Consider the following 27,547-nt stretch of genomic DNA (forward strand, 5'->3'; position numbering starts at 1 on the left):
AGGTCAGTTCCAGCAGTGCCTTAAATAAGAAGCCATCATGCCTCTTCCTATTCTTCCTCGTCGTCGTCCTCCTTCTTTCAGTGTACTCATGTACGATACAACAAATTGCATTATACTTACACACATCTCCATACAAAATATACCATATAGATCATCGTACCAAGAGGTTCACACACCCTCCTCCCCTCCATGAACCTCCACCGGCATGGCAGGCTTCACCACCAACACCACCACCGTCACTACCATGACGGCCCTCCAGCTTCTAGCCGCCCTCCTGCTGGTTCTGCTGACAACCACCCTCTTCCACCTCTATCGCCTTGCCTACCGCCGCCGTCCCTACCCTGGTATCCCGTACAACCCGTCCTCGACGCGCCGGCTCTTGGGCGACATCCCCGAACTGACAGCCGCCGCCCAGGCTGAAGGCGACCCCTCGCGCATGACCCGGCCCCAATTCGCCCACCTCGGCGCCCCCGTCATCCAGCTCTTCCTAGCCCCCTTCTGGCGGCCCATGGTATACGTGAACGACACCCAGGAGGTGGAAGACCTGCTGCAGAACCGCACCCGCGAGTTCGACAAGAGCCGCGCCACCATCGCCCCTTTCCGGCCTCTCGTCCCTGGCGCCAGCATCTGCAAGGTCAAGGGCCTCGTCTGGCGCGCTCAGGTCCGCCTGTGGACGGACGTCATCTCTGTCGGCTATCTGCGCGACGTTGCCGCCCCCGTTATGCACCGCGCCGCTTCCGATTTGGTTACCCTCTTCGCCGCCAAGACCACCGCAGCCCGAGGCAGGCCTTTCTGGGTTGCCGAAGACTTCAAGATTGCCACCTTCGAAGTCATCTGGAAGGCCATGCTTGGCTCCGACCTGCGCATGGTCGAAGCCGAGACCGAGGCCGTGCTCGCCGCCGTCGGCAGTCTGCCGCCACCCACCGAAGGTCCTGACGAGAGGGACGAGCCGTTGAGCATGCCCACCGCGCCTCGCAGCGACGAGTGGGAGGCCGCCGTGTACTTCCTCTCGCTGATCCCATCGACGCTCATGAGCCCCGTTCCAGGCCTGCTGCACTTCTATTACTCGCTGACGCCGACCTGGAGGCGCCACTGGGCCACCAAGACGAGGTTGATGAGGGAGCTGATCGAGAGCTCCAAGGCGAGGTTTGCAGATCTCGGAGAAAGGAAGAACGATGAGTCCATTGCAGAGAAGAGGGATGTGTGTGCTCTCGACAGGGCGCTGAGGAGATTTGCCAAGGTTTCGCCCGCCGATATCTACCGTCCTACCACGGACGACATGTACGATGAGCTCTTCCTGCTCCTGATGTCGGTAAGGCAGAAACATCATCTCCCTCCATTGTGCGGCCTCGCTTTTTCACAATCCCTTCCGCCCCCAACCCATTCAGTTGCCTTCTTGACTGACAGCCCCAACTCAATTCGTCCCCAGGGCCACGAGACAACAGCCACCCTCCTGGCCTGGATGGCCAAGATACTCACCCAGAACCAGGTCGAGCAGACCAAGCTGCGTGCCGCTCTGCGCGCTCACTTTCTCGCAACCCCAAAGACCCCGGACGTCCAAGCCATCCTGACTGCCGAGATTCCCTACCTGGATGCTTCGGTTGAAGAGCTCGTGCGTGTAGGCAACATCATTCCCGAGGTGGTGCGCGAGACATCATGCGACACCGAGCTGTTGGGCCGCCGCATTCCCAAGGGCGCCACCGTCGTCTGCAGCACCTACGTCGCCCATGAGCCTTTTGGCGACGACGTCGTGCCCGAGTCCGCCCGCAGCGAGAACAGCAGGGCTAACAAGGGCGGCTACCGCACCGTCTGGGAGGCCGACATGGCCGATTACCACCCGGAGAGATGGATACGAGACGACGGCACTTTTGATGCCAAGGCCGTGCCGAAGCTGGCCTTCTCTGCGGGGCCGCGAGGCTGCTTTGGTGAGTCCCGAGATTTTAATACCTTTTCTCATTCTTACCAGCGAGGCTTTGCTTTTGCTGATATGCCGTCTAAAAAATAAAAATAAAAACAGGTCGGAAATTCGCCTCCCAGCAGTTCCGGATCATGCTCGTCATCCTGACGCTCAATTTTGAGTTTTTGCCCCTCCCTCAAGCCCTCGACAGCAATGACGCCTTCTCGAAGCTCACCCGGAGTCCATGTCAGTGCTATGCCCGCATGAAACAGATCTAGAAAGGGGAGACTGGCCGCGCTGGTTGGCCGAGGCATCGCACGAGCAGAAAGGAGTTTCCCTTGCATGTACCATAAGTAAATGAGAGAGAGAGAGAGAGAGAGAGATGAAAGAAAAATACTTAGACTGTGTCCACCTCATTCTGCCGAGCTGCCCGCTGCATGTTTCAGGATTGGCTGCCGGGAAATAGTCGAAGCTTACCATATGTGGTCTATGATTGGTATCGTGTCCGCCGTCCTGGCCAAATTTTCGTGAGAGGCGGCATCTCTCGTGGAAATCCACTGATACTCGGCACAGAGACGAGTCAACAGGGGCATAGCAAGATGCACTGGCCGGCATAGCTCGATCTGGAACCTCGACACGTTCCCACAGTGTGTCATCCGGTGCAGGCTTGACAGTCACTGGCGCGGCCTGCTCAGAACGATGCCTCGTATGGTGAGCTAGCTGGCTCCTGAATACCGGACCTCAGGCTTTTCTTGTCATGGGCTCCAGAGGCGCGCGCCTCACCGAGTCAAGTCAGCCGGCAGAGTAGCACAGTAAAGGAGAGACCCGAACTCCGACGAGATCAATTATTCGCCGATGATTTGCATTGCATGATATCTTCGGCCTTTCTCTTTCTTTCTCTCTTGGTCTCTCGTTATTAGTGCACCACCCGGCCCTAGAGGTGTTCAAGGTTGTAAGTATAGCTAGATGGTCATTCGACCAGTCCAGTCCCAGTCCGCGTCCGTGGTTCTCTGACGAACCAATTTACCGACATAGAATAAGAAAATGCTAGGCCTTCGCCCTGAAAATGCTTGAGAATGCTCACATAGTCTTCCTGACACCATAGCTGGGGTATTCGCAACAACAAGTATAGTAAGGTGACAGTCCGACAACTCCCGTTCATCCATATCCCGATACAAAGTCCATCCATTCGCCGAAAAATGCTACCCAGGAAGAGGAAATAAGTAGGAAAATTACACAGAAAACGAAACGAAACAACATGATACAGATTATCCGACACAGGCTTTGTTGGAGGTCGGGGATTATATAATCCGCAATCGTAAGCAGGACACACAATTGAGACAGCCCTCTGTCACCGTCAAGAAAGCGGGGGTTGATCTGTCCGTCTTTTTGCTGGAGCTGCTGCATGATGGTAGTGTTTACTCCAGGCGCTCACGCAGCTTCTTGAGAACCGGGCCCATGGGGTAATCGCAGTTATAAGCGCAGCACGGCGAGAATCGTACCGGAAGCAACCAGTCTAGTGGGCCCATGTCACCCATGACAGACGTGAAATTGGTGTAGTACGATCCTGTGTCCCAGGGATTGTCGCCCCTATCGGTCTTAACGAGGGCGAACTTGTGCTCCGGGGGAGGACGGTTGACGGCCTCTGCGCCGGAGTGGAGGAAGATGTACCGGTTGCCATCAAAGTCTGGATCCGCAAGTGGGAAGACGACGGTCTCGTGACCATTGACCATCGAAGGGATGTACTCGGCACTGGGGTCCGGGTCCAAGGGTACCCGGACGGCCAGTTGGTAGACTTTGTCGCCTCCGCTGAGATTCTCCACGTTAGTCAGGTTGAGGAGGGCATAACGGATGGAGAGAGCCGCCATGGTGAAGGCAAAAAGGCCGAAGAAGCCGGCAACAGCAATGAGCACGATGGCCGGAGTGGAGGTGGGCGCGCCTCCCCTAACGAGCCGGTTGGTCACGTAAGCGGCAGCAGATAGGCACACGCCACAGTAGATGGAGGCATAGCTGCAGAACTGGATGAAGAACTTGAAGGCTGCAAGGGATAGGTCAGCAGGGAATGCCAACCCCACCCCAACCTTGTCGGACCGGCTGCTCCGTCGAGTGAACTTACAGGTCTCCCCGATCATGCCTCCAGCCCAAGGGCAGTAGTGATCCATCTTCCTCACGCATCTCTGGATCTCACGGCTATGGTGAGCCCGCTCGGGTTTCCAGTTCTGACAGTCATGGCACCAGAGGGGCATGCCATCGCTCCGGCAAGTGAAGACATTGCGGGTGAAAAAGTGCTTGAGGCCCAGTTTCGGCAGACGAGGGACCAGACCCGGCACGTAGTTCACAACATAAAGAGTGCGGCCGTAGGAAACGAGCATGAGGACAAAGAAGACATAGTGCAAAACGAGAAAGGCTATGGCCTTGCGATTCTCGTGCCTGCGAAAGAAGAAGTCGACTGAACAGGGAGGAAGGCAGAGAGGGAAAAGGTTCAAATTAGCATCCCATCCAACATTGGTCTCAGGCGTCTTTGCGCAGGGGGGAAGAAGGATACTTACCACAAATAGGCTTTGTGAGTGTCCAGGAAGAGAAAGTAATGACGCAGAGAAGAAACAAGGGAATGATACGCGTCGCCCAACGCGTCGGGGGCTTGTGGCTTCTTGCTCGCGACTGGATCGTGCACTTCTCCTGGGGCGCGACAGAGGCTGCCGCGAGGGACGCCACTGAAGGAGGCCTGGAGCCTTCAGCCATTCCTGCCACCACGTCAACGCCACGCCACGTTTCGAAGTGATCTCTTCAACACGCGACTAGCAGTGTTGTGATGAAGAGGGAAGGATATAGATGAGAAAGAGGGGGGGGGGGAGTAGAGCTTACTTGGTTTACCAATCTCCAGACCCAAGACGGACTGCCTTAGCAGAGACATGTGAACGAACGGCAAAACGGACCAACCAAACAAGGACAAGAGAGAGTGTGGGTGCGAAGAGGGTGGAGGCCACATGGGGGGCTTGAGCCGATGGAGAGCTTTGTGGAGACTGGTGAGTGGGTAGGTGACATTAGAACGGGCAGAGGATTAGCGTTTAGGTTGTGTGTCTTGCAATTTTTTTCTTCTTCCTCATCTCAACCCGGTACCCTCTTCAGATGGCGGTTGCCCATGTCGGCGATATCCAAAATTAGGCAGGTGCTCTGCAGCAACAAAGAGATAATAAGGCAGGCAGGACATAATCTATATCATAACGCTCACTTCCCAAAAGTTCAGGTTGGAGGAGAGAGTGCAAGCCAACATATTGCACACTGTGCATAGTAGTAGTACATAGAAGACATCTGCTAGGAGCACATAGCATCTCATCAGCCTTGAATCTCGTCAACAGGCCCTTGTGCCGTGTGGGGTGAGGGGCATGACGACATTATATTTTTCTCTCTCTAATTGACAGCTTGTTGCTGAGTTGTCTGGAGCAAGTTGTCCTTGCAGAAGACCAACCCTGCTGCTGCCTGGCCATCATGCCTACGCTAAGCAGTAAGTACTTAAGCAATTAGTAGCCAAGTATCCCCAGCACACCCTGTACTCATACAGCAGCAGCCCTGGTGACTCCTCATCGATACATGCTTGAGTACTGCGAATTGTATGTACTGAGGATACTGAAGTACTGCCATCGTGTAGAGATTATACCCGCCATTGCTTGTACCTGACTATCGGGCATGGATCAGCACCCCCCCTGCCATATTGCCCGTGATTTCCGCCTAATCGAGTTACGCGCTCCAGGCATCATAGTACGATGGTTCGAAAATTTAATATTAAATATAATTAACCTCTCACCCGGGGCAAACGCTTTGTGCACGATGCAGAAAAGGAAAACTCGGTGGCAGACGAAACGGAGCGGACGGCTCTGCACCAGTCGAACCAGGCAGACAACATTTCACTGCGCCATAGCCCAAGACGTGGATCCAACCGCGAGCCTGCTGCTGGTCTCAGCTCGGATCCATCTGCCTCTCCAGAGGTCACCAAACGCCACACGAGATTAGAAAAAATAGTAAAATGAAAGCTGGGCACCTACCACTCGTCCAATTTGATTGCTTCGGCCCCTGTTCAATATTCTCTCCTCCCTCCTTCTCCTTTATATTTGGCACAGAAATTTAGTGGGATCTCATCTCTGTGTGTTCGTTTTCAAAGTCGCTCGATGACGGGTGTGCTGGTCCGTTGGTTCATGAATTAATTGGTAGCCATATTTAGAAGGAGGATGACCCATCTACCATCATAAGAAAGAAATAACATACCATTATTATCACAGTAGTAATGCTGTCCCATTCATACTGATGGCCAGTAAGGCCCGAGGATCTCGTGTGCTTGTTCTACTTCTTCTTTTTATTCCTATTCTTTCTTCCATTTCATTCGTTTTCTTTTTCTTCTCTAATTTGCCCTTATTTTACTTTTTCCAGCGTCCAGTTTAGAAACTTCTAGATACTCCGCCACCGCCTGAAGAATGATCAATGCTGCCTTGCAGCACAACCGCCAACTGCACACTCGCGTGTCTCCTCTGTGCACCCAACGAAAAAGTCCGACCGTCTTTCAGGTACGGAATGAAAAGGGCGTCAAAAAGGCCCACAGAGATGACAATCATTCAACTGAAAGAAGCCAAACATGCGACTTATGGCAGCGGCGAATTTCAAAATCCTGCGGCTACTCGTGCAGGTTGAAATAACGATATTGTTCCGAGCAAATCCACACAAGGCACGCATATATCTGTTGCCACCTCGCATCGTGTGGCATACAGCAGTTTCCTAAAGGTCAGCGGTTCTTCTTGGAACATGGACGAGCCATGTTGGTAGTGTTATTTCCCATCGAGGTGGGGTCGTCCGTCTGATGATGTATTGGAATATGCTACCCGCTCAACTCACTTGCTGGTTCACGACCCAACATGCATAGCACTGCCTGCGCGGAAATATTTTTTGCACAAACACCGTCTACACGCCACGATATAGGCCCTGATGCATAATTCTCGCCCTATGCTTTTGATGGTGTTTTCAGGCACTTGGTCAGGCTCTGCGACGGGGCAGATTCACACCAATGACCTTTTATATCTCGACAGTCTCGCCCAGACATGACGGAAGACGAACATCGTCGATCATTTCACAATCCTTCACCCCATCAGGGTGTGGGTCTCTTTAGACCAGAAGAGTGATGTCCACTGAGAAAAGCTCATTCACGTCTCTGTGCGAACTCGACTGTGGCTTCTTCGACACCCCTGGCAGTGGAGAATTACCGACTACGTGGATTCGGCCTCATCTTAGCTCGGCGAGAGGCTAACCCCGGATTATAGCGCTTAATGGGCAGAAAATGAGCCTCAAAAGGACAATAATAGGTTGACAAGGTTCATTAGATGACACGTATCTTATATCATAATCATATGACGAGCTGTAAGAGCTTGAAAAGAGGCAAGTACCTCGAAGCGGAACAAACCCCGGTCTCGACATGGCCGCCTGGCTTCCCGCGTCTGAGGCCTGACTACACGACCGTCCAGTCATCAGACACCGACTATAAGGCCATCTTAAACTGCGACAGCCTCGGGCGGGTCATGTCATATGTTATAGAAAAAGCCAACGCTGCCTCACCGGTGTGAATACATCCTGACCCCTCTGCTCTCTTCTCCTTTACCCCTTAGGGCATGAAACAGGCTAGGTACCATGATGATAACCTGCACTTCTGACCACACCCTTTTGTTCTTGGCTACTTAGCCAGCCACAGTACCACACGCCCGTATACACGATCACACGCAGACAAAAGTTCCTTTTGTTTTCTTTTTCTTTTGAGCCTCAATGATTCATATTCGAGGTATAAAAGAGGCCGAGAGCGTTCCCTTCGGCTCCCTTCTTCCTCTGCTTTTCTTGGGCTGGCCACCTTCAGGTAGTTAGCATCATTCTGGATAACTTCCTACTCAAACTCGACAGCTTTCATGTGTGAAGGCCCACGAGAGTCCACGCCTATTTAGGCAGTCATCAGGCTCGGTGATAGTAAGTCATTACCTCGTCTCATTCTGTTCGCTCCCCATAGTTTGCTTGGCAAGACATTTGATCCGAAAGGAAACGATGAACGACCACTGGTGTTCAATCGTCGTCGACTCCAATCCACTTCAGCCCAAGAAGAAATCAATCAACTATTTTCCCCTCCTCCCTGCCTTCTCTTTTCATCTCTTCTCCTTACCACCTGCTACCCTACTAAGGCCTTAGCAGCATGATTCGATACGGAATATCGTTCTACCTGTATATGGGCCTTTCTTTTCTCATTGTTCAGCAGCCCGTTTTCCTAAGATTTGGCATGAAACACCCTTTGATGATGAAGCATTTGGGCTGTCAAGACTTCATGAAGATGCCGTGCGTATCCCAACAATATGGAGGACTATTTTCCCTGGCGAGCGATGCACCAGCTATTGAGGACCGAGATTTAGGATCCAGAATCCCCTCCATGACCAGACAACTGGGCTTCCTCTGATCATGGCCCAGCAATGGCATGATTTCATGTCCAAGTCGGACATGTGTTTCGGGTTCAAGGCCTCTCATGAGGTAGCCCCAGTCAACTGAATGCTTCGACAAGTTCGACCAGGAGGGAATGATATCGGCAATGATGACGACCAACGAGGACGGCTCTTCAATGATGGAGAGAGGGCCCCGAGAGAAAGATCACGATTAGCCAAGGGCAACAACACTATGACCATGGCCAAGAAAAGAGAACCTGGTTGAGGAAGACGAGGCCGACGACGCGTCCATTCCCAATCACCATCCAAGGCTCAACGACATGGCCATGCATCCGTCACCTCTCATGCCAGGCCATGGGAACCATACGTGATGAGATGTAGGGAGGACGATGAGGAGAGAGAGAAGATGCGTGGACACGTATGGGCAGCGTGGAGGAGGGGAACCCGGCAGACCTTGGACACGGAAGGGCAATGCGACTCAAAGGAAGGAGAGAGGGCCGCGGGGAGGGAGGGACAAAGACGGGCAAGCACCGTTGCGCAGCTACGCATGCACCAAGCGTCACGCCTATTATGACTCGAAAGACCACGTGCATGTGCTAATATGCATAATCACAAACCGCTGGAGAAACGCCCTGGGATAGTTCGGCCGCACCGAGCCACAGTCCCAGGCAGAAGGACGCGAGAGCCAGCAGAACCAACGAATCAGTGTCCTGGGCGATTGTTGATCATCGTGCGCAAGAGATGTACCCCACCATTCACGCAAGGACGACAAACGACATGGACCAAAGACCCGATGGTAACCTCGATCAATGGAGGAGGCTCAGCGGCTTAAGAAAGCTGGTCTTCCCTTGTCGCCGATCGATGATGCATTTCGGTGTGCACATGCTTCAGGTGAGTCAAAGGCCCCGTGTTGGGGCATGGTAGGGGACAGAGGAAGGAAATGGGGACGGGGAGGATTCACACCGCGATGCTCGCTGGTTTCGGGGCGCTCTGCGAGTGTACGTAGGGCGGCATGCGGCTCTGCTCTGGGACGAGGCCCAAGCCGGAGATGACGCCTAGGATGATGATGCCAGTCTTCTTCAGTCACAGTACTAAACCTTCGGGCGATGGCTGAGTCTCTCTTCTTTGAATCCACTAATTGGGGAATTTCTTGGGCTGGAGCCTTGGGAAGGCCCATCCCCCTCGGTAGGTCTTACCATACCCGCTGGGCTTTCTTACTTACTGCAAATTAATGCGGCTCAAAGTGGGGACCGCCCCCTCTCTGTTTGGATGAGACCAGCCCCCCCCCCGCAATCTAGCTCTCAGTCTCTCCTTCCTCTCTATCCCCACTTACACGCTCTCTGTCTCTCTCTTCCCCCCTCCCTCAATCCCTTGTAGTACTTTTTCTCTCACGACTATCGCATAGGATTCCACCTGCGCATCGTGCTGCGGCTTTTTTTTCTCTCTTCTCTCCTCCCTTTCTTTCCTCCCCAGGGGTCGGAACAGTCTAGAATGGCCTGTGTGGCTATATTGACTTAGCATCGAACATAATTCAGCCAACCAGACGTCTCCAGCCTGTGTCGTCTCCTCGTCGTTCCCGGGTCATCCTCGCCGAGAATGAGAAGCTCCCTCATAGGTGTTATGCCGATATCTCGGTCAAAGCTAATTTCTATCGGATCTCATGTGGAGGAATTGCGGGCTTATTGGCCTCATGGCTCCGTCGCTGCCTTCGCTGTCCCCGTTTTCTTCCACCCATCAGCAGTCCAATCAATACCGTCGGCCACCGAGGTTGCTGTGCATGCCGCCTCACTATGTCACCACTGCTGCGCACTCACCACCTACCTTCCTTGCGTCCTCACGTGTGCACATTTGGGCCAGAGCTCTCGGATGCTGCGCCCGGGGGGAAGACGGGATGGAGGAGGACGAGCGGCAGCCACGGCACAATTTGGCCTGGAGCTTGGGGACGACTCGCTGCCACCTTGACGGCGAGGCAGAGAAGAGCGCCTAGCCCTCCTCTCTCTGTTCCCATCTCTTTCTCCCTCTCGACGAGCCCTTAGTGGAGGAAATCCGAGAAGGGTACCCTGGGCCCCCCTACTGATGACTTGCAGTGCCTCCTAAAACATCTCGGTAGACTCATCCGCATCTGGGTCCAGACCGTCGACTCGATCGCGTTATCACAATTCCTCCATGTCGTCCCTCCCGGAGAGTTGCCTGGAACAGTCACAAGCAACGACGGGGCCAAGCAGCCTGAGAGTCATCACGGCGGCCATGCTCTCTCGACGCGAAAGATGGCGCAGGGCACTTGTGAGCCTTGAATCCGTGGCCATGCGATCGATGATGGCTGTGGAATTCTATGGTGCTAGGCGGTGCCAGTCCCCACTGCTTGCCTTGTTTCCAACTTTGATCTGACTCTTTCCATATCTGCAGTGCGATCCTGCGCCAGCCGTGTCCGTGGTGCGTCATGATGGCATTCAGAACTTATAAAGCCAATTCCCTCTATCTGGCTTATCTGTCTGGATTCAGTTCGTTCGCACTCATCATATCTGGCACACTCACACGCTTTGAGCCCGCAAATCTAACCCAAAGGGCTTCTATTGCCTGATCAATTCATATCCTCGATATCCAAAATCTTCTGCTCTTACGCTCACCGTCACCCCTCCTGGAGTAATTCCCTCCCTGCCCAGAATCGTCGACCACCTATCTACCCTTCTATCATCCGAGATGGGCAGCAAGAAGGTCCTGTGCCTGATGTGGGTATGCTGCAGATGTGGACATGGTCCGTGGAATTCCAAAACGACGGTATCTTGCCTCGAATGCGGACACCGTTTCGATGATTTTTGCCGCAGAGACGCTGTTTACAAGTAATCAAGTCGACGGTGAAATGGCATCGACGCCTCCCTCCAACAATGGAAAAAACAAAAACAAAAAAAAACCACTTATAAATACAAGACAACACGAGAGACACGCAATCGAGTGTCGACAATCAACGCTCTATCTCATCGACTTAGCCTCATGACGAGGAAGACCGAGCCATCACTTTCAGGGCAATTCATATGGCGCCAATTCATATGTCTTGTTGCCAACCACTCACAGCTGTCGGCGGAAACTCGGACCAGATGGTATCAACAGACGACTCATGACGACGAGGAGGAGATTTATCGAAACACAATACAATTCAACTTGCCAACGTTGGCCAACAACAGTTCATTCGGCAGTCTTCAGAGCTCGCTATTTTTGTTCTTCTCTCTTTGGTTTCCTTTCCTATGGGAGAAGGGAGGATGGCGCCTGGAGCATCCCCTGCCCATCTGAAGTGTCCCCCAGCTTTCCAACTGGTTGGCACTTCTGAGACCTACCAACATTTTCTTTCTTGTTTTTTCTTCTTTTGTATTCTTGAACTATTTTCCCACCTCCATCACCTCTTTCTTTTGGAACCTAGGAGGTGGTATAGATTGTTGTGAACATTTCCTTGGTCTCTTATGTGCTGTCTTTTGGGTGTTTTAGAGGATACGACCTCACGGCTGGCAGACAAACATGTTTACAGCAAGCGGAGATAGATAGACAAGGTCTCAGTGACCAGGGGTCAGGTCCTCAAGTTCATGATCATGTTCATGTCCATCGGCAGTGATCTTGAGCATCGCCAGGTTTCGACTGGCGAATGACATAGCGAGCATGAGCAGGGACTCGGATTCATTTCCCATATCTTTCTGTTCCTTTTCTTCTCCCCCACCCACTACTTCTCTTCTCTACTTTTCGTTTATGAGTACACCAGAAGTCTTCTTCTTTCTCTTATATATACATACATACATGCGTCCCAATGTTATTTTCGTCTGTCCTCACGCTAATGATCATCGAAAAGCGCACTGTGCAGGGTTCTGTGCTGGGATGTAGGTTCTACCAGCTCATGATTGGTCAGCTAGCTTCCAGGGCTGTTGCAGTCTTTCTCTCTTTTCTTTTCTATCTGAACCACTCATATATTGTATCTGGCCTTGACACAGCTTACCAAGGAGGAGTCCCTTGTTTCCTTTTCGGACCTGACGAGACACCCTCATTCATAACTTGATCACTTACCCTTGTCTAGACAATGTAGGTGCAAGGGTCTACAGTGGAAACTGGCCCCCAAAACACCCATGCCAACCAGCATCAATAGGGGACATAAGCACATAACCGAGCCTTGTCAGGGAGTTCTCTTGAAGTCCGCCCCCCCCCCCCTCCTCTTTCTTTTTCGACCCCCCCAGTGCCTCTCCTCTTTTTCTTTCCAGTTGGCTCGTCTCAATCCACTTAGTGCCCAAAATGTATCGATCGCCGCTTTGAACCTCAGCGTTCCACAGTGATCTGGTAGCCTCAGCGTAATTCCAAGGTTGGCTGGGGTATGCCCAATGTCAAGAGATTGGTTAGACCAAAACACCTGGCAGTAAATATTGCTTTTTCTTCTTCTTTCTTCCCGACCGTTTTTGTTTTACAATACTTGCCGATATTCTACCGCTTGCCATTCTCGGGGCTCTTTCTCCCTTGTGACTAGCTCTATGGAAACCACTAAGGAAAACAGCCCCTCCGCGGGCGAAGAATGCTGCTGCTGGAGGTCACACAAGTCAGCACCGCCACACAACCAACACATTGTCACCACCACTTAATAACTTTTACGTCTGTAACACACTGATGAGAAAGATTGAGGCTCTTCCCCCCTCCCCCGGCTTTTCCCGGCGCCCGTCCGTACAACCCATTTCCACCTTCCCGAAAGAGGCGCTCTATCAGCCCTGTAGGACATTATGTCCCCCCCCAAAAAGTGACACGATCTGTACGATGATGTGCTCATGCATGTGCTTCCCGTTGGAAATGGGTGCACACCAATCAACAAAGGCTGGCCCCTTCTTGGCCTTCTACTTGCTCTCTCTTCATTCTTCTTTTCCTTCCTTCTCTTAAATTCTAAATGGGTTATTGAACCTTTTTGCAAATGTATTTCCTTCTTTTTCCCCCTTTTCATCTTGCACAGCCCACAGCCTCAATAAAAAATCATGGCCCCCATCCCATCTCCAGGTCATCCCCAGCCACTCGACAAAAAAACAGGTCAGCAAAAACGGCAATTGGACAAACAGATTGGTGGATCTAATTCTCCATGACTTTATTGTGCTAGATACCTGAAATTGGTTGCGCTATGAGCTCAGACAGAGAGAGAGAGAGAGAAAGAGAGAAGAAAGAAAAGTATATTTATACATGCTCATACATTGAGAAAACACCAACTTTGTTTTGCAGCTTTGACACTCTCCTTGCTCTTACCTAGCAGCTGCTAGACGACATATAATCAGTGCACTGTAAGTTGATAGGCTTTGTATTCGCGGCTGGGAAAGTTCTCCATCACCAACCAGCCAGGCCTGATCTGGCTCACTGGGCACTCAACCCTCTTGCAACTTGCCCATCCATGGTCTTTTTTTTCTTCTTCTTTTTCCCCTTCTCTATATGGAACTGGATTGAAAGGATAGCATCATGTTTTCTTCCAAAAAAAAAAAAAAAAGGCTTGTGAATTAATGGTTCTGCATCGCAATCATTTCTAATCGTGAGGTGAATGATCACGTATCTTGTTTCACAGTAACTTTATTTGGGACCCTGGCCAAAGTCCGATGCGGGCCCTTTGCAACACATTCCCCCCACTACTCTGTTCGGCACTTCTCTCTGCTATATACCTCTCTCTAGCTTTCTTGAGCACAACAACATGCATGTCCAGACACCTGTATCTCCCCCCCCCCCCCCAACCCCCCCTGTGAGCAAAGAAACCCTCCGGTGTTTTCGAGCCCGTGAAACCAATGGCAGCCAACATGAATAGCTAGGACCAGTGCTTATGCCCTCTTAAGAAACAATTTTCATTGATCATAAAGGTTTTTTTGTTGGGGTTATTCGCTTCCGATAGAGGCCAGCCAGGGTGCAAAAAGCGTCAGATGAACTTGGTGGGTGGAAGGAAGGGGTCGTTGTCCCTTGCTTAAGTAACCTGGAAGTGTTCAAGTAAATTGGAGCGTACGACCACCAGACCCCCCCCCCCCCCACCCAGAGCCACGGGTTGGTAACGGCCCGCCGCTCTTCTTTCCTCCTTTTCTGCAAAGTGTATAGGGAAAGCCAGTCATGTTTGTGGCGAAATTCTTTCTTCCCAATCCCCTTTAGTGTCCTCTGTCCTGGCCATATAGATCGGTCTCTTCTCCCGCCCTGTTTCTCTAATCCTGCTCTACTTGTCTCAGTCTCTCTTGTGGGCGGGGTCCGTCTTGTTGAATTGTTGAATATGACCAACCAGCCCATGCAGGCGTTATTATTCGCCCTTTTTGCAACACCGCCCGTCCTGCACGTTGAGTTATCCTCCTAGTCTTACATGGTTGTTCAAAAGCCATTCATTGTAGCAAAAATTGTCTATGTTGCGCTGCCTCCCCCGCCCCCCCCCCCCACCCCCCACGCCCAACGCCCAAATCATACAATAGGCAGGCCGCTTAACAATAATCCGCCTCTTCCAAGTGGATTTGTCGCCATCCTCTCCGTCCTCGGGCTTTCAGAGGGGTCAGCCTATGCGGGGTCAGTCAAGACAAGAATCTTATCCTGCGTCTGTGATATCTCCGAAGCTCCCTCGCCCGGCCGCTTGACAGAGATGGATTCTGCCTCAGCAGGAGCCGGCATTTTCTTGTCAGCAGCAGGCTCTGCCAGGATCGTCGTTCCCATCGCGGTTGCGGTTATCGTGCTGGTCACTATCTCGTCGGCCGTGCCCTCCCTGATGGGTTTGTTGATCGAGCGCCATCCGCGTGCGGTGTATTTTTTAGCGGCGACCGTCACTTTGGCGGAGGTGCTCGCTTCCTTGGCCTTCCTGCTGTTTCCCTTGCTGGAGCGCTTTATGGTGATCTTTGTGGCGGTCCTAGCCTTGGTTGCTGTTGGAGGAGGCGCCTTCGCCTTCTTCTTGGTAGCGGCGGCCGTGCTCTTCTTGCGCGGCGCGGCTGCCGCTGCCGCCTTGGCTTTCACCACCCTCTGAGCCTTCACATTTCTCTTGGTCTGGGAGATAATGCTATCAGCGAGGAGCAGCGCCTTGCCATTCTTATTGTAGACTTTGGAGGCCTTGACGAGATTTGCCTTGCGCACTGACACCGTGGCGGGCGCCTTCTTCTTCTTCTTCGGACCAGGTACCTGTGCGTCGACCGAGATGCTGTTCACCGCCGCCTTCACAGCTGGTTTGGCTTTCACCTTGATGCTCTGAGAGCGCTTAGTGCTGGCAGCCACCGTGATCTTGCGCTTCTTGCTCTGGGGCGCCGAAGCTTCCTCGTCGGCGGCGGCGGCGGCGAGGTCCGCCTTCCGCTTGCGGTTTGAGGGCATCGCAACCACCTTGGCCAGCTTGGCCGCCGGGCCATCCTTCTTCGCCTGGCCCTTGGGAACTTTGGCGGCCTTGGGACCCAGGACGCCACGGCAGTTTGCGCTTCCGCAGAGGCACTTCTGCACGTTCTTGGCCGAGAAGGGGTCGAAGTTGTAGTCGTAGGTCAGCTCATCTCCAGACATGATCGGCTTGTCTCCTGCGAACAAGGCCATCCGCGGCTGACCATGTACGATCCACTTCTCCATCCGACAGTTGGGGTCGCATGAGTGGTTGACGAATCTGGCGATGCTGCCCGTCGTCGCGTCGATGATCATATTCTGATCAAAAGCCATAAGGTAGTAGCACTAGAAGAGAGGAGGAAAAGAAAATAGAGAAGAATCATGTCAGATATGGAACTCTCCTCTTGTCTTTTCACGTGGTCCCCCCACCCCCCCCCCCGTGTGTGTGCATGAAACTCACCGCATTGTTCTTGTACTTCTCGTTCATCCGGCGTTCACACTCGGCCTCGGTAATGATCTCACCAGTGTACTCCATAATGATCTGGTTGGGCTCGAAGCAACGGCTGCTGCGCACACCATAGCCACGGTCAGGAGTCTTCAGGACTTCCACGCCGACGCGGAACGGCCCGCCCTGCTTGGTGCGCTCGGTGAGGTTCTGGAAGGCACGGTTCTGACAGGTCTCCTTGCCGGCATTGCAGTTCGTATCGTCGCACTCGTATAGCATGATGCGATTTTGGCAGTCCTCGGCACACCCGTCCTCAGGCTTGCAGATGCATTTTGACTGGTAGTCCTTGAAGTGGTCGGTCTTGCGCCAGTACGTTCCAGCATCTCCGATGAATCGATCTGGGAAGCGCGGGTAACAAGGGAAATGAACGCGTTAGTATAACAAGTATTCATGTTGAAAAGGGGAAATCTAGAAGCCAGTGTGACCTACTCTTGGCCATCTTGCGCCACTCTTCCGGCTTGGGCTGGCCGGGCGGGAGGGGGTTGCAGATGTCAAAAGGCAGTTTGAAGTCGCGACCGTCGAGTAGGAGCCGCAGGCCGGCGAACATGGGCGGCGGGAGCACCTTGTTAACCTTGCCGCCGCTGGGCACGAGCTCCGGGTGCTGTGCAAGCTTCTTCTTGTCCGTGGCGTTCAGGCCGGCACTCCAGTCTGAGGGGATCTCTTGCCCGGCATACAATCCCTTTTGCAGCCACTTCTTGACGCGCTTCTCCTTGACAGGCGGGGTGGCGGCTGCGGCTGCTGCGGCGGTGACAGTGTCCTCGTTGGGTGTCTCCTCGGCCTGCTTTTCCTGTTTCTGTTGCTGCTGGCTCTCGGTCTTCACGCCGCCCCTGCGTGGCTTCTTGAGGACAGGCTGGCCGTCCTCATCCAGATCTCTGGGGTCGATGTACTTGCCATTGCTCCAGATGGTGTGCAGCACCTCCTTCTTGTCGATGCCGACAAACTCGTTTGTGTCCCGCAGCCTCCTGAGCTCGCGTGGGATGCGCGCGCCGTCCGTGGCCTTGCGGCTTCGCTTGCCGAGAATGTTGGTAGTGACGGCGGTGGTGTTGATTGTGCCGGAAGAACGCGTAGTCCTGCGCGACTCAATGGCTGATGGGGCGGGTTTGGTCTGGGCCTTGGTCCTGACCTTGACCTTGACCTTGATCTTCTCCTTGATCTTCTCCTTGATCTTCTCCTCGACATCCTCCTGGACCTTCTCCTTTGCCCTGTCCTTGGCCGCCCTGGGCCCTGTGGAGGTCTTGGGCGGCGAGGCAGGCGGCGGGAGGGAGTGGATCGCGTCCTCAGGCGCGTCGGTGCGCGTTGCTCGTGGCTTGCGCTTCCTCATGATGATGTCGTCGCCATTGGCGCGTCTCCTGCCGTGTATATAGGTGCCGGTGAGCTGGAGAATGTTGTAGATGGGTTTGCCGGTCTTGGGACGCGTAGAGCGACCGCGCTGGGGGCGGGTGTCCTCGTTGACCGCCTCCTGTACATGGCCATCATCGTGGTGAAGGTCGAGGGGGCTCTCGGGCTCTGGTGGATCGGGCTGAGGCGTGCCGACCTGGACGGTCTGCTCGACGACAATCGCGTCGTCGTCAGCAAGGGAGAGGTGGTCGTGGTCGTGGTGATTGTTGTGGTGGTGGTCAAGGTGGTGTTCGTCGTCCAGGGGGCTGAGGGCGACGGCGATGATAGGTTTTGGGTCGTGGATATCGGAGGAGGCAATGCTGGCGGCGTCGGCAGCGGTGGTGGGAGGTGTCGAGGTGGTGGAGGTGCTGTGGGAGAAGGTGTCGGTGGGAGGGGCAGAGAACTCGCTGTGGTCCTCTGAGACGGGCGCAGGGAGGTCGTCAGGAGTCTGGGACGCGAGGGAGGGCGAGTAAGGGAGGAGCAGCGACGAGATGTCCATCTTGGGATTGTGAGGAGTGAAGCTGGCGGAGGCGACAACCGTGCCCAGGCTGGCAGAGGCAGATCGTGGTCTGCGCGGGGACGGAAGGATGTGAGGAGTGGTCGCGTTGTCGCGAGGAGGAGTGCGGCCGTCGGCGTCTGCAGGTTTGCGCGACGGTGCCACGGAGCTGAAAGACGCGCTGCGGCCGTGGCCCTTGGGGCGGCGGGGCTGGCCCTTGACACGGATATACTGGCCGCGGCCCAAGACAGAGCGTGCAGGGAGGCCAGTAAGCTTGGGGGGTGGCTTGCCAACCTCGGCGCGCTCGACAACGTCCATCCTGGAGGTGTGAGAGGCAATGTTTACAATCTGGCTGGCAGTGGACTGGAGTGTAGTGGTCTTGGTGGACGCGTGGCGGGAAGAAGGATATGGACCCGCGAATTCCCCAATGCGATCGTAGGCGGGTTTATGGGGCTTAGGCACGAGGGCCCGCAGGGGGACCGGTGACCGCTTCCTAGGGAGGACGACCGGCCCTGTTACTATCTTCTTCTTCCTCTGCCTCGGCAAGCGCAGGCCTGGGAATTCGTAGCTTGGCTGTGCGTTGGCTTCGGTCGACGTCTTCTTCCGCAGCAAGCGCAGGCCTGGGAATTCGTAGCTTGGCTCCGGGTCGGCTTCGATGGAGGCATGTGGTATGATGACGGGTTTTTGCTGTTGTTGCTGCTGGTGCTGCTGGTGCTGCTGCTGGTGTGATTGTGGCGGCTGGTGCTGCTGGTCTTGGTCATGGGGTCGGTGATGGGATTGGTGGTGATGGTATGTTTGTTGGTAGGTTTGCTGGTTGTGCCCGCCGCCTTGACGGTAATCACCTTGGTGGTAATTGCCGTGGTGGTAATTATTTTGGTGGTGGCCATCACTTTGGTAATAATTGACCGGGCGGAAGGCGCTGTGATGGGACTTGCCTTGGTAGTAACTATTTTGGGGCTGGTCCTGATACGGATACGGATGCTGGTGCTGCTGCTGATGCTGATGCTCATACTGGTGCTGGTGCTGGTGCTGGTGCTGGGCCTGGTCTTGGTCTTGGTCTTGGTACTGGTGCTGGTGCTGGTGCTGTTGTTGGTGTTGGTGTTGGTACTGCTGTTGCTGCTGAATCTGGAGCTGCACCTCGACCTGAAGCCTGGGGCCAACAGGCGGCAATGGTGGTTCCGGCTGCTGCTGCTGCTGCTGCTCCTGCTTCTTCCTCTTCTTCTTCTTCTTCTTCTCCTCCTCCTCTTCCTCCTTCTCCTCATCAAACACTGTCGTCCCCAAGGCTAGCAGTTGAGCCTGGGCAGCAGCAGCCAGATTGACGAGGATATCCACTTCACCCATGATGCTTATGGGGCAGGTGGTTCGACGCAGCTGACTCAAGGATATGGTGGTGGGTGGTGCAGCCCAGTCAGCCCAACACCAGCCAAATAGTAAAATAAAGTAAAGCTGAGGCAGGTGCTGAGCTTAATACTTGGGCTTCCCTCCTCCCCCTCCTCCTGTCTAGGTTGACTTGGAGGTGGAGGAAATAGTCAGGCTGAGACGCGACCCTACGCTTGGAGTGAGGAGTGAGAAGTGAGTATCCCCAAATGAGAACAACGATGGGATCAATGTGAGCCTGTGAGGCACATGCAAAGCATGTGGCAGGCAGGCACACAGGGTATGATTGTAGTGGTAGTGGTAGTGAGTGTATCAGTATGTGCCAATGTGCCAATGTCGACTGCTCTTCAATTGCCCAGGGCCCAGAAAGGGGGGGGCGGGCCGGTTGTTTTAATCAGCTAGCGCCAGATCCAGATCCATCCAGCCTTCTGTGTTGGTGTTGTGCTGCGATGGACCACCGGGCTGGCTGTTTTGTCGTGGTGAATGAGTCCTTTTAAAACATTGATTTGGATGGAAAATAAACTGAGAACCAAGCTCTTCCCCCTTCTATTACAAGGGCTATTGTCTGCCTATCTTTTATTTTTATTTTTTTTCGGTTGTGGACCAGATATGTGATAAGTGATGGAGATGGCAATTGGGGGCGATGAACCAGAGACTGGGTGAGCGGTCATGTGTGGGGGTGGAAAGCTGTGTGCGAGGGAAAGGGGGAAAGGGAACTTGGTTGAGATGCGCGAAGAAAAGGTGGCAAGCCGATTGGGGGGGATGCGCCAAGCAAGAAGACTGGGGAGGAGGATCTGTTGGCCAGGGCTTTGGGTTTTATGATCTGTTTATTTATTATCGTTCTTCCGTGCTGGCCGGGTTGCTTGCAAATTCAGATCTGCTGCGTGCTGCCTGATTGGTGGCTGCGGCTGCAGAAGAGGATTCGGGGGGGGGGGGGCGGGCAGAGAAGAAGAGGGGGGAGGGAAGCGGTTCTGCGGCAATAGTCGATGTGTGATTGCTTGATCACTTGGTGCCGTTGTTGGCGGGGGCGCGTAGGGAAGCTCCTAGGACGGACCATGGAAACTGCAATGGTACTGACTGGTTGATGCCGGGGAAGGATGGAAAACACCATATCTTAATGACTGGAAGGGGGGGGGGAGGCGGGTGTCGATGTGAGCCTCTCAAATTTTCTTGTATTTAGTTTTTCTATGCTCTAGATCTGTTGTCACTAGAAAAAGGATAATCTTGTTCCTGCTGACTCTAGGTTCAAGACTTCCCCGGAGTGCGGTGCGAGATTGCACTGCCGCCGTGTAAGAAACAAAAGCCCGTCTCTGCGCTGCCCGTCGGATAGTCATGCAGCCTGTGAGGTCCTGGATTCCGCCTGCCACAAGCCGTTATGAATGTCGTCCAACTTATATGCCGTCCTTTTCGGAGGGCTGATTGTCCTCTATATATCGATTAGGCTGGTCCCAGTTTGCGGGCTTTTGGTTCTCCCCTGGCTCGTTGTTGGCTTCACGCGCTATGTCCAGTATCCCCTTCCTTGTGGTGCGGAGGCGGGTCTGGATGAGCGTCACACGGTTGGAGCTGGTCGTTTTCCTCGTCTACCTTGCTATGAACGTCATCATCCTATCTCTTTTCGTCCAGAGCCGCGCTGACTTGTCGGCAAGGGCGGCGGTTGTCGCCGTGATCAACATAGCAACCTCTGTTTATCGGTGGCCGGGCGAACGCGCTCGTAAATCTGGTTGGCATCCCACTCCCGACATACTACCTCTCCCACCACTGGATCGCACTAGGCCAAATTTCTCCAACGGGCCAGCCGTGATGTATTTGATCCCCGCCCCATCCAGGGGCCTGGACGTCTCTCCCAGATCCCGGATGCAGGCCCTCGAACGACTTCCAAGAGAACGGGCTACCGGGCTGTCAGTATGGACAACGGATCCCATAGAATCTTTTCTAGTGACTGGACCCTAGACAACAATTAGGGTCTAGACCAGTTCCGCGAAGAGAACTTCACACCCCAGCCTCTTTAGCTGGAAATGAGGCTGTCTTGCCGGCAGAAATGCCAGAGACACCTGCCATCGACGGGGCCGTGACCAACGACGTGAGAAGATAGAGTTGAATATCCTTTCGCTTCTTGAATCACCGGTTAATGCTATGATACAGTCTTCTGATTATGATATGTTCCCGCCTGGATAAGATTGAGGCGATGAACGGACGGATGCACGCCACTCTGGATGAGATTGGGGGGACCGTGAATCGCACTGACGTTAAGGCAGAGACATTGAAGCGGATGTTGGAGAGCCTGAGGGACGGTATGAGTGCTTTTTTGAAGACGCTATTTGGTTTGCTTAGAAGGGGGTCACCGGCCGAGTGATGAGGATGGGGGAGTACCTTAAGGGAGGGTACGGTTGCAAAGTTGAGATAGGCACGAGATGTTTTAGCCAACGGCCCGGGGCTGGGTAGAATCCCCAGGTCTGGCATCTGATTATCCATGAAACATATAATCAACTGGCCGCGTACAGGCGCTGTGAGGAGCCTGCACTGCCCACCAAGCATGAATGCCGTCCAGTCCCGCTGGAGTCAAAGCACCGCGATTCGTTGAACCCCGGACGCGGGCCCACAGGCGCCTATACGATTGCTTTTGTCAGATACGCAACAGAGTTTCCGGCCACGTGCGATCCCTCTGGGTTGCGCTTACGACACAGATGCCTCTGGCTCCGCGACCACTGGAACTACGACCACGACCAGCACGGGTTGACAAGCCGCTGCCAATCACTCCGCCGGCGCCGCCACCGCCGCTGGCCAACCGATTCCTGGATAGTCCTGCACCGCTCAAGCCTGCTAAGCAGACTCTCAGCTGGTCAGAAGACCAGATCAACACCCCTCCAAGACGAGAACCGCCGGCTGCGACAGCAGATCATCGACCAGAAACGGCGGCTGCACCTAGAGAAGGACGAGATTATCGCCCAATTAAGACAGAAGGCCGCCCAGGACAAGCCAAGACTCAAACCACCAGGAAGACATGATTAAGAAGATTGCCAACACTGTCGACGTGGCATTCCAGGACTGCCGCGACATGCTCTCACGCGGCGCTGATCCCCGGTCCCGCTGACGGTGCATCGTCCGACAAACCTCTAGCAGAACGGACACAACACTCCTCATCATACTGATACTAACATGCTTCTCGTTGGATTCGCCATTATAGGCGTACTGTATCTGATCGCCGATTACCTGTTTGTCTCACCGTGAGAACTTTGAGTTGGCGGGTAGTAACACTGTCACCAGGCCCGCGCTTCGTAGCACGACTCGGAGGCGTACTCCCGCCAGAAAGCAGCAAGCAAAAGGTATGCCTACATGCGACTCATCTCGTGCCAGAGCAGGGAGCTCACCAGGGTAGCAGTCCTCTCCTTCTCGATCTGGCGGCAATAGAGAGTATGCGGACGTTCGAGGCTCCAGCAGGCGCCGTGGGCGGAGGGAGTAGACTCTGCTCGTGCTCGGAACGGGCCAGTTTTGCTCTTTCGCGCCGGTATGGGGTTGAAGACCTCCGGCTACTATCTCCCCCTAAAGTCAAATTGCAATAATTATACAGCCAACAATATCATTGATCCTTTTGCCTTATTTTCCTCAAGCAGCACATGTGTAGATAGCCTCCTGTCGTCCTTCAGATTTACTATTTGTTATATTTAGCAAGTGATTGTCTTGTTTGCATTTGAACGCTTGCCTCGACTTCAAAATTTAAATACTTCTTGCTCAACTTATCAGGAACCTCCTCATTAACAGAAACCTCGACATAGTTAATGCCCTTTCTCGGTTTCCTTAGGCAGCTCAAGGTTAAAGTGAAAGTACCAAATGTCCCTATTCTCATGATCATCACCATGGACTTGCACAACCATCTTTGATAGGGAGTTCTCTGCTTTTTTGGATTCGTCCCAGTGTAAGGTGCAGGTTGCCGTTGGATCTGTGGCTGCCAGTGATGTTTTTAGAATACTAGCAAAAAATACAGCATCGAAAACACCGTCCTCGTTCCAGCCAAAGAATACCCCGCGAATATTCATGATTGCTGTTGTTTGTTTTGGCAAAAAAGATGCTACTTAGTTCCATGGGAGTCTCGAACTTATAGAAGAAAGATTCCAAATGCCCGAGCAAATTCCACTGCATGCAGCCCTTTCATGGGATTATGGCAAACTTTGAAATACTTGTCCTTGTACTTATACTTATACTGGTATTGGTACCTGGTACTTGTACTAGAGGAGTGGCAGAGAGTCCTGCATGTTAATCTCGGGCCCTTATGGGGAGGGGGGCATTCAACTGGACGTCTCTCTAGACTGAAATGTAAGGAGATCACAGGCAGTGTTTTCCCCGGAAACACGCTATTGCTTGTAAAAAGCATATATTCGGTACTATACATTAATCTTAGCATGCATTCGGTGCTCATCCATAGCAGACGTAAGACACCATCCTCCAAAGTTCCTCTAGATACCACCATATTAGAGTGGGTTCAGTGTGTCCAGTGCGTTTTTCCCAAAGATGGAGAAGTTTTCGACCAATCTCAGTTGCCTTCAAATCCTTTTCATGGATATTATCCCCATTTGTTAATGAATAAACCATGCCATAATCTTGGCGAGAGGGTGCTGAGCCATTAATATCAAGCGTGTTTGAATTATTGGCACAGGCAGCATTCCACTCCTCCAGTGTTAGAATTTTGGCCCTGGGCTATGTTAACTAGCAATAGATAAAAAAAAAACAACCTTGATTTTGACATACCTTTTTTGGACTGGGTTGTGGCACAGGATTGGCCGTGTAAGGCTGTGAAGCGGAGTGAGGCATTGACAGTAGTTTGCAGAAGTGTAATTTATTTTAGTGATAGTTGTTGTTGAGATGGAAACCAGCCAATATGGAAAATGCAGCTCTCAGGCATAGAGGGCAAGGCGCTGTTATATCGTCCCAAGGAGGCGGCTTGATGGGATTGTCAAAGGCAACACACGACCCGGGAAGCTATGCATTTATCAAGACGGCCAGAAAGTCCTGTAGCATTGCAAAGTTATATCTCGGCATGTGGGCATAGGATGAAAAGTACATATTGCACATTGACATTCGTGCAGTTTGGTCACTGTGACCAACCCAATTGCAACACGGTGTCTGAGGATCCATGACATGACAGATCCCAAGATAATGATGGACAAGGCTGATGGCTGCCCAGCCTACATGCAACCAAGCTATGTAACTGCGATCAAAAACTAACCTCTTTTGTATTAGACTGCAATCAAAACCTAACCTTTTTGGGATTAAACCTTGTTTTTTTTTTTTTTGTTTTAGGCTTTACTATTAGACAGCCTTGTGGTCATGAAATATTGCCTCCCTGAGAAGGAGTCCAAGCACATACAACAAGGTGAAGCTGTACTCTTCCAGGTAATGTGGAAGGGGTGCTTGGTGCAGGACACCTCTAGGGAGTGTGACGAATCGGATAGGAAGCCCAGCCCCAGGTTATGAGCGAAAAAATGCGAAGTGGCCTGATCGCCATGGCTGCGCAGCAGATATAGGTACATGAGGCCATGGGGGACACCGTCAACCATGGCGCCGCGGATGTACCGTAGAGACAAACGGAGGGTCGGGATAGATGGTGGTTGGTGTGGCCATGCTGTGAAGCTTAGATTGCGCTTTCCATGGGCAGTGGACGACTTTCGTCCAAGCATAATAAGACGTCGACCTTGCCGTTTTCAAAGCCCCCCAGATTTCCAACAACATACATTTGTCTCTTTTGCTAGTCACTATGTCTGATTCGACACTCTCTGACCCTGGGAGCCCCCCGGCCCTACTGGTTTCCACAACCACCTCAAATGCTGGCTCCGAACCTGCCACACCTCCCTCAAATACTGGAACCTTTGGACCTGCTATGCGCAGCCCATCTGTCACAACTAGTATCAGCTCATCGCCGGCGCCAGATCTATCTAGACCTGCTACACCCACCTCAGATGCTAGAAGCCCTCCTACACCCAAATTTTTCAGTGAGTTTGTAGCTATTCTACCTCAAGATAGTCAGCTAACCGCCGCCTCGCAGTCGACCCAACATCGAACGATAGATATGGAAAGCCTCGTTGGGAAAGGGGTGAGCCGTATTGGGCGGAGGGTATACAGCTATGCCAAGCCTGCTGGGGGCCGATAGCGGTGGAGGCTAATGAAGTGTCCAAGGTGGATTTCGAGGGGTATACGAATTTTTGTTTGCAGCAACGCCAGGTGGAACCGTATTGCGGCAACCTAGATGTCTCCCAGCTTAGGAATATCCCCGGCGGTCGAAAACGCATCCACTATTGGGATCTAATACGGTGCAATGGGCAGCTGATTATAATAGTACATGTTTTGGTGTTGGTGAAGCGGGAGGAAGTTCCATATTAGGTCTGGGTTTGTGTACCTTAATGTCCATGAGGAATCAGGAGGCGGCAATCTTGGTGGTTAGTGGTTGATTTAATGTACGCCTACCCAGGAAGGCCAGATTACGAGCATGTTGCGCTGGCCGCGAGATGATCACAATACCTAGGTACTTTGTTCCCTGGGAGGGGCTTTGCCCCCCCCCCCCCCAAACGAGCACCAAAACGAGCACCAAAGCAAGCACATCCCTGCATCCTCAAAAAGAATGGCCTCGCAGACGGACGCGAGGAGACCAAACCTAATTCGTTCCATGGGCTTGGCGACGTGATGCCCAGGCCTTGGTGCGAGGAAAACCCGAGGCGTGCTGTCAGTTGGCGTTGACAAATCGTGACGGAGGGAGCCCTTACCTGAGTGGATTTTTGTGACCTGACAGTTGGGGAGGGCACAGGAATGCAGAAAACAGGGCAAGGAGGCTCTTGTTCAACTGCGTGTCTACACTTGCCTAGGCTGACATGTCGGACCCAACGCGAGGAGAGAATGATTACGGACCGGGCTTGGAGGGGGGAGCTTTATATAGGGCATGCTCGGGTTTTTCTCTGCACCCCCATCCTCCAAATTCAGCCAGCACGCACGGTCAGCGTCCTGGTCCTGTACCTATCGACCCCGTCTTCATTCTCAACCACATCTTCATCCTCAACCACATCTTGCAAAACTTGCGGTTGGTGTTCCGCTTGCGCTTTCGAATTCGAAGATCGAATCAAATCATTGCGCAACTCGTATGCAAGGTCGCGTGCATTCCGGAAGGCCCCTACACCTTTGAAGTATGTGTCGGCATCACCGGTCATATCGAAGCCCTGGACCTGGGTAACGTGAATCTCCGGTCCCGTTTGCCCAGAGTGAACATGCCCTGCATAGATCTTGAGCAGTTGATTCATGATAAGTCGCTCCAAAGCTATAGGCATTCCCATCATACGGTGCTGTTGATACCTCCCTGTAGTTCTGGAGCGCGTTCATTGCCCGAGCCCCTGCTGCTATATCGTATGTAATCTGCCGCCTGCCTTCGTGCGGCAATCCGAGTGTTGACTTGGCCTCGAAGAAATAGTTCGGAGCAATAGGTGCATGTATATGCTTGGTTGGAACGATCAACGAATTGAGATCCTTTCGTACTTGAGGATGGACTTGTATAAAGGTAGCATCATCGAATATATTAGGCTTTGGATCAACTGTAGCCCCGTTGGTAAGAGAGTTGAGATTATTGAAGACGAGATTCTCCTGGCTTGCTATTGCAGCCCCAGAACTCTCGCTCCTGAAAAAGGGCACAACTATTACCTTGGACTCCGACAGCGCAGTTGTATTCTTTTGTTTGAAGCGTTCATATTCAGATTTGTTGCGGCGGGATGGCGATAAACTTGCTCTCGATGCTGCCAGTCTTTGCTGGATTTGGGCTGAGTTAGCATGCTGTATAATGGGAACATGCTGGTGGTAGCTATAGCCATCGGAGAAGATATTGTATTCAACCAGTATTCGCTCGAAATTGGAGTCGGCAGCAGAAGACCTCTTGCTGGATACGCTCGTGACGCCGGTCGATGTCTTGATAGATCTCGTACGCTTGGATTGCCACTTCGAGGATGATGAGCCTGAGTCCGCTATCCTGCTATTCGATGGGGGGGACTATGTTTCCGCGTTAGACAATGACATTCCTAGGGCTGGAAGATTCGTACTCCTCGAAGAGATGTTAGATCTGGCCCTCCGTTCCTTGCGTACCGATGCAGGTCCGATGC

At 53.0% G+C, this 27,547-nt stretch overlaps 4 protein-coding genes across 4 annotated transcripts; 1 reads left to right on the forward strand and 3 right to left on the reverse strand.

The window, feature by feature from the left end:
- Positions 1–244: 244 nt before the first annotated feature.
- On the forward strand, positions 245–2,175 carry M406DRAFT_269746 (putative cytochrome P450 oxidoreductase; the record flags this gene model as incomplete). The annotated part of the gene is made up of 3 exons (XM_040918024.1): positions 245–1,312; positions 1,430–1,925; positions 2,018–2,175. 3 exons carry the CDS (start codon positions 245–247, stop codon positions 2,173–2,175), a joined length of 1,722 nt encoding a protein of 573 aa, XP_040770998.1.
- A 1,140-nt stretch (positions 2,176–3,315) lies between these two features.
- On the reverse strand, positions 3,316–4,639 carry Pfa3 (putative Pfa3, Palmitoyltransferase; the record flags this gene model as incomplete). The annotated part of the gene is made up of 3 exons (XM_040925835.1): positions 3,316–3,935; positions 4,014–4,346; positions 4,447–4,639. The coding sequence occupies 3 exons, from the start codon at positions 4,637–4,639 to the stop codon at positions 3,316–3,318; spliced, it is 1,146 nt and encodes a 381-aa protein (XP_040771101.1).
- A 5,101-nt stretch (positions 4,640–9,740) lies between these two features.
- On the reverse strand, positions 9,741–10,427 carry M406DRAFT_324884 (uncharacterized protein). The gene has a single exon (XM_040919920.1). It carries the CDS (start codon positions 10,361–10,363, stop codon positions 10,190–10,192), a length of 174 nt encoding a protein of 57 aa, XP_040770999.1. The 5' UTR covers positions 10,364–10,427; the 3' UTR covers positions 9,741–10,189.
- Positions 10,428–14,874: 4,447 nt separating this feature from the next.
- On the reverse strand, positions 14,875–18,047 carry Set2 (Set2, histone methyltransferase; the record flags this gene model as incomplete). The annotated part of the gene is made up of 4 exons (XM_040918031.1): positions 14,875–15,309; positions 15,511–16,011; positions 16,127–16,509; positions 16,601–18,047. The coding sequence occupies 4 exons, from the start codon at positions 18,045–18,047 to the stop codon at positions 14,875–14,877; spliced, it is 2,766 nt and encodes a 921-aa protein (XP_040771098.1).
- Positions 18,048–27,547: the final 9,500 nt, after the last annotated feature.

The sequence above is a fragment of the Cryphonectria parasitica genome (assembly GCF_011745365.1).
Source record: "Cryphonectria parasitica EP155 unplaced genomic scaffold M406scaffold_11, whole genome shotgun sequence".
Classification (NCBI taxonomy): Eukaryota; Fungi; Ascomycota; class Sordariomycetes; order Diaporthales; family Cryphonectriaceae; genus Cryphonectria; species Cryphonectria parasitica.